General features: G+C 52.4%; 7 protein-coding genes across 7 annotated transcripts; 3 read left to right on the forward strand and 4 right to left on the reverse strand.

Annotated features, from left to right (window-relative positions):
* Positions 1-62: 62 nt before the first annotated feature.
* On the reverse strand, positions 63-1,791 carry CH63R_14330 (Dienelactone hydrolase; the record flags this gene model as incomplete). Its single annotated transcript, XM_018309304.1, is given in 3 exon segments — positions 63-949; positions 955-1,398; positions 1,470-1,791. Coding segments are annotated over 3 exon segments (1,653 nt in total).
* Positions 1,792-4,182: 2,391 nt separating this feature from the next.
* On the forward strand, positions 4,183-5,073 carry CH63R_14331 (Alpha beta hydrolase fold protein; the record flags this gene model as incomplete). The annotated part of the gene is made up of 1 exon (XM_018309305.1): positions 4,183-5,073. The coding sequence occupies one exon, from the start codon at positions 4,183-4,185 to the stop codon at positions 5,071-5,073; it is 891 nt and encodes a 296-aa protein (XP_018151623.1).
* Positions 5,074-6,703: 1,630 nt separating this feature from the next.
* Positions 6,704-7,508, reverse strand: CH63R_14332 (CFEM domain-containing protein; the record flags this gene model as incomplete). Its single annotated transcript, XM_018309306.1, has 3 exons — positions 6,704-7,096; positions 7,167-7,352; positions 7,389-7,508. 3 exons carry the CDS (start codon positions 7,506-7,508, stop codon positions 6,704-6,706), a joined length of 699 nt encoding a protein of 232 aa, XP_018151624.1.
* A 1,861-nt stretch (positions 7,509-9,369) lies between these two features.
* CH63R_14333 (LysM domain-containing protein) lies at positions 9,370-11,016 on the reverse strand (the record flags this gene model as incomplete). Its single annotated transcript, XM_018309307.1, has 2 exons — positions 9,370-10,758; positions 10,816-11,016. 2 exons carry the CDS (start codon positions 11,014-11,016, stop codon positions 9,370-9,372), a joined length of 1,590 nt encoding a protein of 529 aa, XP_018151625.1.
* Positions 11,017-12,363: 1,347 nt separating this feature from the next.
* Positions 12,364-13,604, forward strand: CH63R_14334 (NPP1 domain-containing protein; the record flags this gene model as incomplete). The annotated part of the gene is made up of 2 exons (XM_018309308.1): positions 12,364-12,945; positions 13,026-13,604. 2 exons carry the CDS (start codon positions 12,364-12,366, stop codon positions 13,602-13,604), a joined length of 1,161 nt encoding a protein of 386 aa, XP_018151626.1.
* A 750-nt stretch (positions 13,605-14,354) lies between these two features.
* Positions 14,355-15,749, forward strand: CH63R_14335 (uncharacterized protein; the record flags this gene model as incomplete). The annotated part of the gene is made up of 2 exons (XM_018309309.1): positions 14,355-14,718; positions 14,779-15,749. The coding sequence occupies 2 exons, from the start codon at positions 14,355-14,357 to the stop codon at positions 15,747-15,749; spliced, it is 1,335 nt and encodes a 444-aa protein (XP_018151627.1).
* Positions 15,750-16,296: 547 nt separating this feature from the next.
* Positions 16,297-17,984, reverse strand: CH63R_14336 (LysM domain-containing protein; the record flags this gene model as incomplete). The annotated part of the gene is made up of 5 exons (XM_018309310.1): positions 16,297-16,361; positions 16,418-16,507; positions 16,776-17,236; positions 17,298-17,729; positions 17,806-17,984. 5 exons carry the CDS (start codon positions 17,982-17,984, stop codon positions 16,297-16,299), a joined length of 1,227 nt encoding a protein of 408 aa, XP_018151628.1.
* Positions 17,985-18,843: the final 859 nt, after the last annotated feature.

Below are 18,843 nucleotides of genomic sequence, written 5' to 3' on the forward strand. Positions count from 1 at the left end.
GATGTTCATCAACCCCACTCCCCTTCTCAACAAGCCTAGTGGTCCCCTTCTTGAATCTCTCATCATGACTTATCGCTAGAGTTTTCGGTCGAAGACTTGGGCCTTTCGGGCAGACCTTTGTTGTCCGAGCCTTTCTCGTCCAGGTCTTGCTTGTCCGATTCTTTCTCGTCCGAGTCTTTCTCGTTGGAGGCTTTCTTGTCCGATTCTTTCATGCTTGAGTCTTTCTTGCTCGAGTCTTTTTTGGCCGAGTCCTTCTTGTCAGAGTCATTTTTGTTTGAGTCTTTCTTCTTCTGTCGTTCACGGTCTTGGCCAGCCCCGTTTTCGTCCCCTTCATCTCCTTGCTCATCCTCATCGCCCCAACCCGATATCAGCTCATTGTCGGCTTCTCCCTCCTCGTCCGGGTCCCACCCCTTCAGAACTCGTCTCGCCGCCTCTCTTCCGACGACCGGGAGCCGCTGCACCCCGTTCTTGCGTGCCGCGTCTGGGACCAGCTCCGGGTCCAATAAGCCAGTTTGCACCAGAACACTGGCCTGGTCCCAGTACACGTGCTCGTGGTAGAGCTTGCCTCCTCTCAATCCGACGATGCTGACCACGAGCACCTCGACTCGCTTGTTCGTTGGCGGGACGCCGGGCAAGATCCACGGCATCTCCTCGGTATGCTTGAAACGGACGTGGACCTCGTCGACGACTCGGTCGGCCCCGATGGTGCGAGAAATGAGGGTCAGCTTCAGTGATGGGGGGTTGCTGAAGAACTGAGAGTAGAAGCGTTCGAGCTCCGATGCTCCAATGCCTCCCGTCAGGGTCGGCATGTGAGTGACGTGCGGGCTCTTGTGGGTCGTGTACGTTGACATTGTTTGGTTCAGGTTTCGAGTGAAGAATTTGCCTGCGCGCAACAAAATCAGCTCTCGATCGGTCTTCTGCCTTTTTGCAGCATCAGTTCTGGTGAGTACTGACCCTGTACATTTTCCTCCAACACAAGTTCCAAGTCGACGTGGTTGTTGAACGCCTTCCTCGCCGCACTCAAGCTCCGGCTCCACGCTAACTCGGCGGGGACTTTGCTGTATTCTTCCAGGTCATGCTCGGCGAAACCGGGCACGGCGTCGTACGTGTAGGTTGGGTACGCGAGCCGCAAGGTGCCTCCCGTGCCGATGCCGCTTTCTACCTTCTTGCGGGTCGTGCGCCGTTTGCCCTGTATCCCTACCATCTGGGTTTGCTTGGTGATACCAATCTCCTCCCCTGCGGCGAGATGGACGAGAGTCGAGATGCTGCTGGGGAAGTGCCCCTTGGGGTCTGGGATGGCCGTCGGATAGTATGCGATGAGCAGCCCGAGCTTGAACTCCGGGTTGTTGTCCATTACGTGGTAGTGCTCCAGGCAGATGGCCGCAGCATCGCCATAAGCTGCCGAGTTGATGATCAGCGTACTCCATGCCTCTTATCAAAATCCATGCCACGCATTTTTCAGCACTAACCGACGATGCCAAAAGTCTCGCAGGGCCCCATTTTCTTTTTGCTCAACGATCGGATCTTGCTCCGGTACTTGTCCGCACTGCTTCCCATTGGCAGATACTCGACATCGAAGTTCTCGTCGCGCCATTCCCCTAGAGTGATTTCGTCAAAGTCGTCATCTTCGGCAGTTACGTATAGCTTCGGTCGCGCGCGAGGAAAATCCTGGGACAGGAAGTTGGAATCTCTATAGTTGGAGCGGGTCATGTTGTCTGAGACGATGCGCGCATTGCGTCCTTCTGACTCCGGCACGGCAGCCTTGACCAGCTTCGGTATATCGATATTCATGACGGATTTGTCTTCTTCTTGCAGCTTCTTGCTCGGGGAGGTACAGGTTAGGTTTGCAAGCTATACAACAGGGGGAAAGAAAGAGAGAAAGGTTTCCTGTTGCTGAGTTGAAGTTCCATTTCTTGTTAATTGCATGCCTGTGACGTGACGCGGGTGCTTGTGCATGTTCACCTGACAATGACGTCATGTTTCGAAACGTGCATGCCCCCCTGTCTTGTCAATGATATCAGCGGGGTAGTCAAGTCCGACGCTGTGTGGGGTTTATTTTGTTTGTTGTAAAAACAATGCGGTTAGTTACGGGCAGTAGTTAGCACCTATTAATCTTCGCGACATTATTCTAGTTTGCCTGGTGCCAGAATTGCTATTCAACGAAAAGGCTAACGTCGTATGGATGGATGTTGACGCCTTGTTCTACCTAACGGCTGTAAAAGTAAACAGACAATGGAGACAGGTAGTCTTGGTGGCACGCGCGTGGGTGGTTAGATCTGTCGTTATTTTGGTCCTTAATCATCCTCTCTCTGCAACGGTGTGAGGGGCAATGCGAGAAAGGAAGAAGATGGAGGGAAAAGGGTAGAAGCACGATTTCCCATTCTCACACAGAACAACAACCAAAAGAATATATAGGAGGCCAGGACCGTAGGAATGGGACTCTTATGTTGAGAAGTGCTCGAACAAGCCTAGGAATAGCTGCGACGACCGGCTTGGTAATTAGTCTAGTGGAGAGCGCTTACTGAGGGCGCTGGTGAGCGTCCCACGTCACCAGCCACAGTGACACCAGCCACAGGGGCTGTGCAGGACATCCTCATCCTGGTACAACATACTAAGCTGTTGGATAAGTCCTGTTCCTAAGGACCTTCGTGACCTCCAGTGCCCTCCAATTCTATAGGAAATGATTTATCCTGCCACAAGGAGACCTACAAGAAGCAATATGCTAGCGAGGGTCAAGGTCGTCCCCACCCTGGCGCCAACCTTACTTAGACCAGGGCTCAAGGCGACAACGCCAGCCGGCACGAGGCCTACGACGCCACCTGAGAAGGCACCGTACAAGATCTTGAAAAAAATCAAGCTGCCAATGTTGTAGATGCCTAGCGATTCAAACGCCAGAACAGTGGAGCAGAGGGTGCACCCGAGCAATGTATTGACAGTTCCTACCTTATTCGCCAAGGCTCCAGCGATGATCGGCCAAAGTAGCGACCTAGGATGAGCAGGGTGACAATATAATGCGACGAGTCAAGGTAACAGACGTCGTGGTCGACGGATAAGAGCTCATAGTAGAAGAAGGGAGCGTAAAGGACAAGGAATACCAAGATGCTGCCCACAATGAATAGCAAGAAGGGCATATCTGTCCATCTACCCTCATCGAAGACAACCAACTCGGCTTTCCCGAGCGGCGTATTGCGGGTCTTTATGACTACGAGCGGAATGACGGCTACGCCTAGGAGAATGAAAGCGATGTCTCTTGTTGCCCAACCGAAGCCCCTATTTTTCGCGATGACAGATCCGGATCCGTTTGCCAGACCTGCAGGGTGCCGTGAATGGCGAATTAGACGGAGATAGTGAGGAGATAAAAACCACTAGGATCTTGAGCGACGAGCGCTCAAGGTTGTCGAATTTGAAATGGTACGCTGTTATTTTGTGCTTGGCTCTCCTCCAAGTGCCATGGGCCATGATGCTGGGCTTATTGTGTCGACTTGTCGCCGACATCTGCTAAAGCAAGGACAGCATCAACCAATTACTCAGGTGACACGAGGCGCTTTTCTAAGAAACGCAATTAAAACGTGGCACCTGGCTGAAGTGACGTCAGGCTGTCTGACACTAGTACTCTCTTTTTGTTTTTGGCGCTCAGCATCGTGCAGTCAGTCAGTCAGGACTTAGTAAGGTGGTGCTCAATAAGCACACAGCGCAACTCCGACTCCCTAATGCCAAACTGCTGACCTCGGGTGGACAAACTTGGCCTAATTTGCGGATAGAGTATTCCGTGTTGTCGGATCTATTCTCAACAGCCCGTTCGCGTTGAAATTAGTGATGCACCATGTACGGCTTTCGCGATAATCCACCGAGATCCCTTTCTCCTCTACCCTCCATTGGCGCCTGTGGGAATCATGTGTATCCATGCCCAGGTTTCCGTTCAACACGATCATGATGTCAGATCCGTTAAACCCGGATTTGACCTTCCCAAAAGGTTAGCTCTTGGCTACTGTCTAGGAGGTCTTCCGCGTATAAGAGCAGCCTCAACGAAAGAGAAAAACCGACATGCTACAACCTTCAGCACTCTCAGTTCTCAGTATAAAAACGTTAAAGCCACAACATCGTCCGCATTTACCCCCCTCGCACAAAGACCCTACTAGACCTTTTTCAAGACCCTGCTCTTCTTCAATTATCAAGCTCGACATGTTCAACTACAAAACAACATCCCTTCTGACCCTTGGTCTTCTGGGCCTAGCCTGCATGCCCTCCGCTGTTGCTGCTCCACTCGCGGTAGAGGAGCTCGAATGGCCCACTCAGTACGTGCAGAGCGGCCAAACCTCGACCCGAGTCCTTGTGCAAGGCCACGGCCCGGCAGTGGTGATTGTCCCATCGTACGGCCGTGATGGCGGCGATGATTTCAACGGCCTCACCTCTGCTCTCGTCAATGCCGGCTACCTTGTCCTGCGTCCCCAGCCACGGGGCACTCTGGGATCGTCTGGTCCTATGGCGAATGTCACCCTGGACGACCTTGCCTTAGACATAGCCGACGTGATCGACACTATCGCAGGCGGTCGAGCAATTGTGTTTGGTCACGCCTTTGGCACGTTTGTCACTAAGCGTGTCGCGCTGAATTACCCCGACAAGGTTCCTGCTATTGTAGTCGCCTCCCCCGGTGGCCAGAAAATTCCCGAGGACATTGCCGGCATGCCTTTTGTCGCTGGCAACACCAGTTTGCCTGTTGCCACGCGCCTCGCGGCTCTAGAATTGGCCTTCTTCGCGCCTGGCCACGATGCTCATATCTGGCTGGATGGATGGTACCCGGACACGCTCGCTATGGAGCACGGAGCTATCGAGGCAGCTGGAGACCTGACCAAATTCTGGGCTGGTGCAAACTCTACGCAGGTTCTCGAGCTGATCCCAGCTGAGGACCCGTTCCAGCCAGAGGATCAGTGGAACACCACGGCCAACCTGTTCCCTGACCGTGCCGTCTCAGTCGTCATCCAGAACGCCTCGCATGCGCTTCTGCCAGAGAATCTGACGGGTGTAGTCGAAGCAGTATTGCCGTACCTGGCCCAGCAATCAACGCGGCTGTGATTGATTTGCTTCTCACGCGACGGGTTCACTATAGTGGATTGTCGACGTACTTTAACCCGTATTTCATTGAAATTGTGTGACTTAGTTTTGGATTTTTAGAAGAAGGGCTACCTGTAACTTATCTTTCTGTGGGGGACATTGAGTAATAAAGACTCTAAGTTCTGTGGTAGTCATAGGAAACTTTAGATACATTCTCTCATAGAACATTACACAGGCTCTGTGCCCGCGTCGTAGGTGATAACCGCATATTGTTTTGATTAGAAGACCCTTGACCCTTTCTTTCATCCATCTCTCTAGATGTCTCAAGATGTCTCTCAAGATGTTGCTCTGTTGATATGTGTCGACCACCACTTATTCTGACCCAATACTGCTTCAGGATAATCATCATCACCAACAGCGACGATAACGACAACCACACGTTAGCCCTCAAAGCATCAAACACCAGCCGATATCAAGGCCCGAGCACAAGGGAGTATTGTAACTCGTCCGCTGATGTCCTATCCATGTTCTAATGCAGTGTTCATTTAATGACCGTTGTTGCAAACGGCTCGATTAGGTGCCTACATAGTGCAGAACAGAACATACTAAAGACGATACTTTTATTGCGGAGCCTTTTCTTCGGATCGCTTTTTAGCCGTTAAGCTGAGATGCTTAGTCCTCATTCTTATCATCTGCTTGTGTAATAGCAAAGTGTATTTGTCATAATAGGTATAAGGTAGGGTGTTTGCAAGCCAGTCCTGCGAGTTAGTCCTGAAACTTGTTCTGAGACGTAGATGCCCTCAAGACAGATATAAATACTCTGTCTTCGTCCTGTATCTCCATTGTAGAGAGATAGACGCTTCTATCACAGTGTTTCTTGTCCTAGTCGACGTAGACGATGACAATCTTCAGATGTAGGGAATGTCTTAGCCGGCTTATATCTCACATCACTGGTGAGACAATCACGCCATTCGTCTCTGCAACCAACGAGATTGGAAGATAGGCCTCTATTTCGTTTCTTGACAACAAGTAGGATGAGACATATGGACTTGGGATCGTATTCTGTGACAGTTGTCTGATCCCAATCTTCGACCAGCCCCGACAAATTTCGGTCAGAAACGCCTGCCACTTTCTCACCAACGCGACTTTCTTGATATTGAACGTCGCATTGATTGCGTGCATATAACTGCACTACAGTGTGTTCACCTTTTCAGCACTCCGCAAACTATAATCTTAAGCGTTTATGCTGACTCTCCCGGCTGCGATGCGTGTACTGAGGTCCAAGTCCAACTTTTCTCTTCAGTTTCGGAACCAACTCACGCCATACCAGACGAGTTGACGGCAAACAGGCTACGATGACGGCAACTGAGAGTTCAATGTAGGACCACATGTGTAGGTAAAATACATCGTCTATCTCGGTTTCAGCGCAAGCCATCAATAGAGACAGTTGGGGATGTTGTTTTCGATCCCTAGCCTAGGAGCAAAGCCACGGATACTTACACGTAGGATTCAAGAAATTTCGGAGCTTGAATAAGATCTTGAGGCGCATGGCGCTGACAACCGTGATACTGCAGAAAGAGAGCGTCAGGTTCAGATATCCCAACCATGACCGACGTTTTAGGGGTGTTGATCCAAATTAGTCCGGCAGTACTCACAAAACTCCAAGTCCAAACATGAACATGACCTCCATCTTTTGTCTTGTCCTCCAATTAAGCCATAAAGTCTGCGTCACTGGCAACACCAGCAACCATACGTTCATGGCGACATTGATAGCGGCGTGTGAAATCAGTATAGCGTTCAGGTTGACACAGCGCCCCATGTGCCTTCCATCCCAACCCTCCCAGGAATAGCTAAAGGGCTTGCATTGGTTCAGCTTGACCGTCGTGAAGACGACGCAGTTGACGAGATTTGAGACCTGGGTGCACCAGAGCACTCTGGTGAAAGTCGGGCTTACGAGGTTGAAAACGCGGAGATAGAAAAAGAGTATCGAGGCTTTTAGAGTGGCGATGCTTAGATTGTAGAGTATTTCAAAGGCATAGAAGAACTATATCTTTAGCTTGGATGATCTGAAGACGTTGGAAAGTGATATACCGGAGAAATATCAGGCGACCTACTTGCATGAACAGATCGACCTCATCATGGGATAACGACCAAACGTCTCGTCCGATACCTAAACGATACCCTAGAAATGTGTGAGTGAGTTTGAGTGAGCTTCTTACTCCACATTGGGCATAATTACCATAAAACATGTAGATCGCAAATGCAAGCGAGCATATCTGAGGCAACGTATCAGCGAGATACTGTCATATTAGGAGAACTCTCATTTCGTCACACACATAACCGGGTATCAGCGTTACGTCGTCTGCACCCCAAGTCGATAGCTTCATTACTTTGGCGAGCTGACGGACGAAAAAAAAGAAGGCCGTTATGATGAGTAGGGCAATCTTTCCGGGCATAGACCCCGCCTGGTTCTGATACTGGAAATCGCACCATGTCCAAGTGACGTTTTTGGCAACTAATGAAGCTGTGCATTAGCACGATGACTAGCAGCAGAGGGAAGATGAAGGAGGATAACCGCTGAAGTAAATCAGAAGTAATAAGGCCAAGGGAACAAAAAGTGAATTGTACCTAGAACATGTGCCATATCACACGATGCTCGCACGCAGAGTCGATATGTCTCGACGAAGCTGCTGTCCTTGCACAGACACCCCGAGGTCAGATTGGTCGCGGCACATGTGGCAAGGTTGAGTGCTTGTGATGTGCATGGCCCCTGTTAAGTGAGGTCGTGGGTTAGCGACGCAAATGAAGCCTCAGAAGGACGGGCATAAGTATGGGAAGGAACGGGTGGGCTACCTACGGCGCATCCAGGGAGACCGGCCGTCAAGTCAGAGAGCGGAACCGACATTGTGTCGAAGTACGTTGCTGGCAAGTCATCCACGGAGAAGGGATCATGAAACGGCTACTAGAACTCCCGGAGTCCCGGGCCTTATTGGAACCGGCAAGACGTTGAGTGAAAGAGGAAGCCCAAAAATGTGCAACCTTTTGAGGAAGACATGGATTGTGCTTCAGCCGTAGATGCAGGATGTTTCCCTTCAAGACAGAAACCACAAAGATTTTATTTGGATCTAGTCTCGATTGTTTGGATCTAACCCAGTTTAGAAGCACGCGACTGGCCGTTTCCGGCTAGATGTATGTCTGTATCGCTTGTCCATTCACGTTCCGATAAATGATCGTGATTGTTAGAATGAGAGGCATGATGTCACTTCAAAAGTTAGGGAAAGCTGGCGATGGAAAGGTTGGAATTTGCTGTCGACGGACGCAGCGGTGCTCTAAGATCCTTGTCCGGATCCGGGGCATTGCTGGCCTCGGTGCTACGGAGATCAACCCAATGGGGCATACTTTGTAGCAGCAAATATTGAAATACTTCACTGATGTAAACCAATTCGCCGCTGCTGGTTGGTGCCTGATTGGTGATTCATCAATAACTCCGTTCGTTCTATGCTTGCAAGGTTAATAAGCACGCATAGCAAGCAGACGAGAATTAAGAGGCAAACACGAAAGTAGCCAAGATTTCGATTGGCAAGCCACACTAGATCTTGTCTTAAGCCACCGCCGAACCTAGATTAGCCGACAACCATGATCTCCGCAAACGACAATCACCAACAACTCTCCCCAGCCGTCCGATGGGGTCAGCGAACTGGGGGGGGGGGTCATGTGCTAGGCCACACTCTCCAGTGTTACTGCATATTGTCTGGTAGTCTCGACTTCTGCGCACAGGTACTTGGATCTATGGGCCGCTATATGGGGCTGTGACAGACGTGGGGCTGTGATATCGGGCTCTTGTCTGGGAACTTGTCACGACACGCTCCTCTGTGCAATAGGCCGCATCACTGCTGCCTACTGCAAACTGGAATGACAGCGACCCGACCCTCCACTAACTCATGCTGGGAACGCGTTCAACGCTTCAGAGAGGGTGATGCGGCGTCAAGAGATGCAAGAAAAGCATTTTCGATACGAAGAGGTACTTCTGTCCTTGTGGTATTATCTATCAGTCCTTTAATGCGACCCCCAATGAATCGAACATTGCCCAAAACTCGCGTTCGACTTGATCGTCACGGTTGGAGATACTGAGCTTGGCAAACAAAGCCGAGAGCAAATCATGTTGAGACTTTCGAATCATAGAAGCGACAAAATCTCGTAGCTGAATATGTACAGAGGAGGAAAACAATGATCAGCCACCTTGCGATGCACTGTCGAAATCCTGGTCTATCGTTACACACCAGCTTATGTATTACCGTCCCTCTTCATGACGGGCTATTAGAGTACAGCAATGCAGACATAGTACTGGCCCCAAAGGCTTGCACAGCTGCTTCCGACCGCTGGGTTCCAGGCGTAGAAGTTGCTCAGGGTAACGCCCGCCTTGGCCGCGATGTCGTAGCACGTGTCGCCACCGACGACCAGATGGAAGGTCTTGCAGTTTTTGGTCATGCCGTCCTGGATAGGCGTGGGCGTCGCGACCCCATTGCCAGCTCTGGTGGTCGTTGCCAGAGTAGTAGTAGTCGTAGTAGGTTGTGGTGTCGAGCCGACGACGCCAACGCAGATGTAAGTATCCAGCCACAGGCTGGCGCACGTGTTGCCAACGGCCGGGTTCCACTTGTACAGGTCGGCGAGGGCGATACCGTTGCTAGATGCAATCGCCGCGCACCCATCTCCACTCTTGACCTTGTAGAACTTGTTACAGTTACCGACCATACCTTGTTGGATCGGCGTGGGGGTGCTGATGCCGTTGCCCGGCGCCGTGGTCGTCGTTGGCGGAGCCGTCGTGGTGGTGACCGGGGCTGTGTATCCGATGACGCGAACGCAGACGTAGACGTTGGCCCAGAGGCCGGCGCAAGTGTCACCCACGGCGGGATTCCACTTGTAGAAGTCGGACAGCGGGATGCCGTTGGCGGAAGCGACTGACGCGCAGCCGTCTCCCGTCTTGACCATGTAGAAGCGGTTGCAGTTCCCAACCATGCCCTCCTGGATGGGCGTAGGGGTGGCGATACCGTTGCCAGCCGCCGTCGTGGTTGATGCCGGTGAGGTCGTAGTGGTAGGACTGCTGCCGCCAATGACGCCGACGCAGACGTAGACATTAGCCCAGAGTCCTCCGCAAGTACCCCCGACGGCCGGGTTCCAGGAGTAGAAGTCGGACAGCGCGATGCTGTTGCTGCTGGCGATGGCGGCACATCCGTCTCCGGCCTTTACAAAGTAGAATTTGTTGCAGCTGGTTGTCATGCCATCCTGGACGGGAGCCGGCGTAGAAACACCGTTACCGGGAGCAGTTGTCGATGCCGGAGGCTGGGTCGTGACGGTTGCACCGCCAACAATACCGACGCAAACATACACATCAGCCCAGAGACCGCCGCACGTGCTTCCAACTGCTGGGTTCCAACTGTAGAAGTCTGCAAGAGCGATGCCGTTGTTGCTGGCGATGTTTGCACATCCGTCTCCGGACTTGACGAAATAGAACTTATTGCAGCTCTTGGTCATGCCGTCCTGGATCGGAGTTGGCGTCACGACCCCATTACCGGGATCGCTGGTCGGCGTCGAGGCGGCACTGGTGGTGGTGGTGGTAACCGGCACTTCGGGAGGAATCCCCCAGTTTCTCTCCAGGCAATATGAGTTGGAGGTAACAAGATTGCAGGACGTAGCCAGAGAGGGGTTCTGTCTTGTTAGTTATTTGAACGTTTGGAAAAAAGGAGACTTTCAGCCGGCACTGACAAATGAGATGAAGTCCGCGACGTCAATACCATAAGAGGTTGCAATCAGCTCACAAGTCTCGGTGGCTTCGGCAACATGCCACCAAGTGCAGTCAGATGGCGTATTAGGATCTGCGGTGGAAGGCGGCTCGACATCCCATGACTGGGCGGCGACGGACCACGAAAGTTGGGCCAGCAAGAGTGCGAAAGATTGGAGTCTCATTGTGAAAATAGACGGGGGTAAATTAGAACTAAGTGAACGATGAGTTGAGTACGGAAATGACAGTCGGTATCGGTTGAAAAAGAGTGTAAGGCCAGATTAGGCGACAAAGGAGGCACAGTTCCGATAGAATCTGGTGCTGCCGTGAATCAAAAAGCAGTCGTAGCTGAGAAGCTCTTCTTTTTGTATTGGCGATTACGCTGTCGGTCCATCGTGAAGATTGCAGAATGCCGCTCCTTAGGCAACATTTTTCGAAAACCCATGATTGGGTGGCTCCAGTCAGTCCACACTCACTTGGAGAGACGATAGGTAATCTCGAGCATGCATAGCTCGGAATCATCATGCGCCCGACGGATGCATCAATAGTTCCAACCTCCTTGTTCATACATCCTGCTAGTTGAAGTTCCATCAGCATGTCCTCGCTCCTTCGGCCCGCCCGGTGTTATTGCTGCCTGTCATCTTCCACAGCCCTGGTGATTTCCTGAAGTACCTGCTGCTCCCTTGAAGAGTGGCGGTTTTCACAGCTTCCAAGCGCCAATCCATATTACAGAGCTCTAGACATGAAGAGGTCTGTGGTCCGACTCTTTGCCAAGCAAACCTCGGACGCGATGGCTTGCAAAGGATTGCCGTTCGAGGCTTATGCAGGCTGAGAGCGGGACAGCCCGGACCCAGGTGTATCCAATGAGAACAGTGCCGCCCCTGTATCAGGAAGGGGTTGATGTTACTCTGGACATCTGCGCACCTTGGCACCTCCTCGCCAATGTGAACGAACCCATGCAAGGTAGGCACTTCACAACTGCATCATGTACCGTTACAAGCCATGAGTGATCACTTGAGTTCTTGTATGTTTGTTGCTCTCGTCACTTCTGCAGTTGTCTGCGGAGCTGTGTCCAATTCAAGTTAGTGCATCACCCCCCCCCTTGAAAGTTGAGCTTGCGTGAATTTCTAGTCATCACCGACCCTTGCCACTGTGAATCCTTTTTCGCTTCGCCTCAATCTAAGTTGCAGAAGCTTGGACAATGTGCTACAGAGTACTGCAATGAGGGGTGCTCTGACTGTAGTCTGTTATCTCGGCTTGATTTGCGACTTTTGTCCACGGAAAGAAATGCCTAGGCATCCGTTGCCTAGCTTCCGGGGGATTTGGCCGGTGTCGTCTTCATGTCTGGTGCAAGTCGCTCCGTTGTCGTGTTGTAAATGTGCCCCTTTCCTGTCGGTATCTGATGACATTCGCTCTTCACAACTGCCACTCTTTTACAGATTTCGCTTCGTTTGTTTACGCTTCACATTCTCTAAGCACAAGCTGCTAGGCGCGGTGCCTGGCGCGTGTTCACACTCAATCATTCCGAAGCCATGGCCAACTTTCTGTCGCTACGGCTTCGTGTCATTCTTTTCCTTTGCTTCTTGTCAGTCTCTACGGTCTCTTGCTTCAAATTCGAAAACACCGCAATCCACCTAAATCATGGGTTCAAACGTGGCACCCATCTCAAGTACAGCGGCGATGTAGGCACGCAGCCGCAGCCCAGCCAGGCAAAGCCTCTATTCCGACGACAGCCCAGGAAACGGTCTCCTGTACCCCGCTACCCAGAACCTGTCATCCCATGGAGAAAAAATGATGACGCATGGTCGGTCAGGGTGGAAGAGCCGGACATGCTGTACATGAACCTGGGTCCCGCGTTTGATCTCTCGAACTGCGTGTTCTGTCCGACTCAGAACGACGGGACTGCCCTCGACGAAACGGACTCGGAGGCTATTCTCAAACACATGACTGCCCAGACCTTCCTTCGATACATCAAAGGAGACAAGGCAGCCCTTACCGATACGTGTGTCTTCTATTCCAAAGGAGTCACAACTGCTGGAGCAGCTACGGGTCTGTCCGTTGCTGCCACCGAATGGGCGTGCGGAGAGTCCCAGAAGGACCGGTACACAATCTGGGTATGCATTTTCCCAGGCTTCCGGAAATGGATTGATTGAATGCCCTCAAATTGATGAAGCTGATCAACGATCCGATACAGAATCTGTTCCCCAACAGCCTTGATGCATCTAGCCACGCGGGCGTCCGGGACTTTTACGCCATGTTCACGCCCGGAAGCTGGCTGGATCCTGTCAGGAAGAAGCAGGCGGAATTCGAGGCGACGAAACCTCCCGGAATAGTGCCGCCGAGCATCAGGTATTTCCAGCAAATGTCGCAGTCCATGGCTGAAGCATGCTACGGAGACATTATCATCATGACGGAGACGCCGTCCGAGCTCGCCCTCTACGAGCCAGGCAAGAAGTACCAGGACGCACGCTTCAACAACATCTTCTGGTCTCACGAGCGGCCCGTCCTCCAGCGCAAGGTGAGGGCGGGAGAGGCAAAGCTCTATGCACTGGACTCCAACACCAAAGAAGCCTGGGAAGTTACAAACATCAATACGTTCGAGCTTGGCCCTTCAAGAAAGTTCAGACGAGATCTGGAATCGGGCAACGAGACGTCTGATGTCTTTGGACGGTCAAGGTTAGAGGCCCGGGCCAATATGTGCCAGGGCAACGGACTCGCTTCTCAGGGATTTGGCCAGGACTGGTTTGGATCCTACGGAAGCAATGGGTGGTAGATGAGGGAGGTTGCACGGACGAGTTGAATTGTCAACAGCTGGTTACCAGACCTTGTGGACTTGGACCTTACACTTCTTACTCTCCTTGACACGTATTTTTAATATCATCATATTGAAAAAACCTGTCGTGGTCTTCCTCAAACTCACAACCTTCAGACGCGGGAACGAGGCATCACATTGTCGAATGGGATGACGACAAGGTCCATATCAGCACGTGTTCAACGATTCATGATTGCAAAGCGGCAAATGGCACTTTCTCTCGCCGTTCAAAGTCGAAGCCAAGCCCTACGCATCCCTTGCACGAACCATGACAATCTATGCCTCGTGGTCGCATTGACGTGAGGTGATCAGTCCAGCTTCGCGCCAAGCGGGATGGGGACCGATCCTTCGCGACCCGCTGCCCCACTTCCGGCCCCGTCCCCCAGGGCGCGGACGGAGATTCCGGCCGGATTTGGTAATCTAGCTGGGACATCGCCGCCTCTCGGTCCGATCCTTGAGAAACGCCAAGATCGCGGAGAGGCGAACGGATGCATGTCCCCCACAAACCGGGAGGCACCCCGCTTCCTTCGCGAAGCAAACCAATCGCAGATTAGGGGTAAGCGCTCATGCGAGTTCCGTCCGTTATCGGGCCACATCTCCATTACAACAACCCCTGGATTCCCATGTCTAACGGTGTTCTTGAGCGGAGATCGATCAGCCAGACCGTCTTAGTATTTAAGCTTGATCCCGGGCCGCTTAGCGAGTCGTCGAATGCCAATTTCCCGCAATTCCAACGAATCATCGACGTGCAGCATGGAAATTCACAGGAATCCCGAAGGATCAGGGTCGAGAGTTTCTTTGCGCTCGTCCCGAGATTGGAACCACGAGATAAGAAACGAGTTTGCCGACGCTGCGGAGACCTGCTTCGTTCGGCTTGCCACACAGCATGCTGCAGGGTATCTCCCCCTGAGCGATTACTTGGACGGCGTGCTGTCTCACTTGAGGAAAGGAGCGACAACGCACAAGTGGGATGTACCGCCAGAAGACTTCAGCGACCTACTAGAGCTGGACCTCTTCGCGGGGGCTGTCAAGGCTCGGCATCTCGATCCGGCTTTCGTTCCCTTGGAAGAACATGGTGAGTTCCCCACGCGCAATTTTTTCTCACTCCAGCTGACTTGAACTTTGCCACGCCAAGACTACTTCAAGGCAAAACGTCTTGCTTCCAGATCATGGACAACAAGTGATCCAGACGAGTTCGACCGGCTCGGCCGAGAGGACCAGACCGACCCCTCAGCGTTGCTACCGGAAATTGCCGACCTTTTGCTGGTCATCTGCTACGCAAGGCGACACACACTCCTGTTTAGACACCTCATTCGTCTGTTGCCGGGGCCTCCCGACAGGTCTACCTTTGACCTTCTGGATGAGATGTTGCTTCAACCACGAACCGCCTACTGGACCGTGATACACCAGCATTCCCCGAAACAACAGAGCAACTCGGCAGATGAGATAACTATGTGGACTGACATCCTCAACTTCGGCTGGGTGCATGATCCCGTGAGCTCGGAAACGCAGCGGTTCCTGCATCATGGGATACGCAGCCAAGATCCCAGTATTGAAAGAGACGACAGCGTGGCGTTTGGGAGCCAGAAGCTGAGGGACTTTCACCTCGCGTTGGCCTCTAGGGGACTCTATTGTGACGTGGCATCGCTTGGCGATCATCTGGCGCGTTGCAAATCCCTCGACCAAGCTCTCGACTTCCTCACCGTATTCCCCGGGAATAAAGTCAGGCCGTCGGGTCGTGACCTGTACGAATGGGAGTCTGGGGGCCTGGTGGGTAGCATCGCCGATTCCTCGACCCTGGATGGGAAGCTGCGGACGGACATCATGAGACTCGCTCTTGAGTGCATTGAAGGCGTGGATGTCAACGCCCCATTTAACTCCAATGCATGGGAGGATGACTTGCCGGGGAGGAAACGGACGCCTCGCATGACCGGTCTACAGGTCGCAGCTTCCAAAGGGGACCGAGAGCTCTCCGAGGTTCTTCTCCAGCACGGAGCCCGGACTGATGTGGTGGAGTACATAACAGGGTTGAACGCAGCGGGATTTGCGCGGAACAACGGGCATGTGGACTTGGCGGAGTGGCTTGACGGGTTGTCTCCGGAGTAAAAGCAGATGGTCTCAACTCGGTCTAGGCACTCAGAACGCTAGGTAGCTTCCTTTCTTGGTCCGAAGTTCTTGTTGAAAATCACGAGACCCGTCTTATCAGTCAATCTTATCGTCTTGACCGAGAATTGTAGGGCTGATCGTTGACAAGCGTTGTCGAACTTGGCCTTCAAGAGTTCATCAACGCTCCACTCTGGGCCGACGCCAAGGCTAGGCAGCGACTGTTTTCGAGACTTTTGTCTGCCGATGTAACCTAATAACCATTCAGGAGAAGCCGATAACTGCCCTTGTTGAGTCAACAAGGCCCCCCTGCTGCCGAGTTGGAAAGCCGCGGACAGTTGCCAAGTCGAAGGATTGCGGCAAATTTGACCAGAAGGTCTGGTGATCAACAACGACGGTCCGATAAGATGAGTCCAAATCGACAGACAGTTGATTGTGAAATTAATTTTACAGCCAGAAAGGCAGCCCACCAAAGCAGCTCCACCACACACATCCTGTACACTGTGCTTGACCATCCTCTTCGCTCCCCTCACAGACAAACCCCTACTGCTTACGCCGGCGGCTGCCAAGTCGGAATAGCAACACAGTAGTCGTAGTTCTTGACGACACCAGAGCCTACAAGCTGTTAGAGACTGTGACTGATGGGGCTGCTTGTCTAGACCGAGACTTACAATCCGATCCTACCGAGGGGTTCCATGCCACGAAGCGCGCCTTTGGAATCTTGATGTTGTTCACGAACTGGTCACAAGGATCGACGCCAGCTAAATAGAAAGGCCCGTTGATCAGCAATCGGCAGGGATGACAAGGAGTAAGGGTTGAGTTCACCTTCGGTGGCGTTTGCAATGACCCAGCGGGTGCAGCTTGAGATTTGGCCTGACAGATGATCAGCATATGCTTGCCCCAAAACCAGAAATAATGGTTCTCTCACCTGCAGGGCGGAAATGTTTAACGCCCGTACAGAACGTGTAACCTTGTTTCCCGAGTTAGTTGGCGCCAGCTGTGAGGACTTGACCCGGCGACTTGACACACCTGTGTGGAAGTTCTCGCATTCTCCTCCGATACTTGGATTCCACTCGTTGAGGTGTGTCACATTGACCCCATACCAGAACGCGTAGTCCGCGCAACTCCATCCGGGCTCGGCGATGGTCTCCCGGACGCAGTACTCGGTCATATCTGGCCATCGTCGCTCATTGGGCGACACGCAGTAGCGGTATCCGCCCTGGAGCTCGCAGCTGCTCTCGAGGCCGGGGGTGACGGCGAGGTCTGGGTTCCACTCCTTGAGTTCATCCACGCTGACATCGTAGATTGCGGCAACTTCTTGGCAGTCGTACGTGATCGTAGCGTTCAACTCGATCGGCGCCTCTGCGTAGTTTGCGCAGTCCTTGCGTGTTCCGTTGGCTAGTGGCTTCAGTACGCCCAAGTTAGGAAGCAAATCTGCGCGCGTTGGGCTCGGCATAGCTTCAAAGCTCTCAAATTCCACAGTCGGCGTGCTTTGTGATGAATATTAGCGAATCTCTAGGAGATAGAATTCGGGCCTCTTTCAGGACTCACGGGTGGATCGCAGTTGTTTTGGGTGAAGGCATGTCGACCTCGTCCTCGGGGAACGGGTGCACCCAAGAACCACCGGGATTCGAGGCGCAGAGAACGTAGCCTCTGGACGCAAAGTTGTCGATGTATTCACACGCTTCGCCGAGTTCAGGGTTCCAGGTCACGACCTGCGTCCAGCTGATGCCGTTCTTCGACGCGACGTCCCGGCATTTATCACCCTTGACCATCTCGTACGGCTTGCACGAAATGCTGTCGGGAATACAGATCGTTCCGGAACTGGGGAAGTTGGAACAGAACGCCGGAAGATGGTTGGCGGCCAGAAGCTGTGAAGTGCTGACACCGCGGCTCTTGGAAACACTCAAGCAAGTGTCGCCAGACTGCAAGGTGTACGTCGTTCCCACGCACTCGGGAGTCGATGTAGGTTCTGAGGTTGGGCTAAAAGTTCGTTGTTGTCAGTTTGAGATCGTGAATCTCCATAGGTAACTTCAATTTGAACGGGAAAACGACTGACGGAATAGCCCAGGTGGTTTCTGCTGGTGTTGTGACGGCTATTGTAGTGCTGCCGCAAGACGATGTCAAAGATGAAAACTTCGATGCCATCAGCTCGTCAGACGCAAGGGGTTGTTGGATGCGCAACGCAATACTGGAGAGGAAGCAATTGTCGCAGGCAAGGGTCGGCTCTTTACTCATTTGTGTTAGTCGCAACCAACGGGCTGACCATGAGAACATTCAACGCACCTGGGGCTGCCGACGTTGTCATCGCATCTGGATCCATGTGAAGGGCGTCGCGAATCGCAGCGTTACATCTTCGGCCAGACCTTCAAAGAGAGCATGAAATTGTCAGCGGAACAGATACTGAAGCTGCGCAGTTGAGGGGACATGAAACCTACGAGTCCTGAAGACAAACAGCCTGGTATGCCTCATAACGCTCCTGAAAGTCGTACGAGGCTAGATACGACCATCCTTCATGGTCCGTATACCTGCTGGTGCCGCATGCGCCGGAGACTCTCCGCTGATACGTCGTGAGAGCGGTAGCACAAGCGGCTGTGCACAATGAACTCAGCACCGCATCAGTCTCGTAAAATGCAGCATCAATATCCAGAAGCGCGGCATCGCAGTCGACGCCTTGTTTGAGGACTTGGATGCAAGAGCTGGAAAGACCACTAGGAGTATTCGTGATGTTGGCAAGATATACAAGGCCTAAAACCTTCGGAATATGGCTAGCCAGTAAGGCCAAAGTAACTGTAAGAACCACCATATCTGCTCAAAAATGAACAACTATGGCAGGAAACATAAAAATCGATTTCGAGGACTTCAGAGTGGAGGAGTCCTCGTCAACCGATGGCGGGGATCGCAGAGACGGACTCGGAAGAGTTCAATTGTTTGGTCTGTTTGCAGACTTCAAATGGCGACCAGCGAGCGGTCACCTCACTTCCCTTTCTCACGAAATATTCTAGGCAAGCTGCTGAAAGAACAGGCTTCCTGGGTAGGGATGCCATTCTTGATGTTGCATTCGGATGGCCCCCCTTGCCCCTGTTGGTGGCAATGA

Source organism: Colletotrichum higginsianum, chromosome 10 (genome assembly GCF_001672515.1).
Source record: "Colletotrichum higginsianum IMI 349063 chromosome 10, whole genome shotgun sequence".
NCBI classification, from domain to species: domain Eukaryota; kingdom Fungi; phylum Ascomycota; class Sordariomycetes; order Glomerellales; family Glomerellaceae; genus Colletotrichum; species Colletotrichum higginsianum.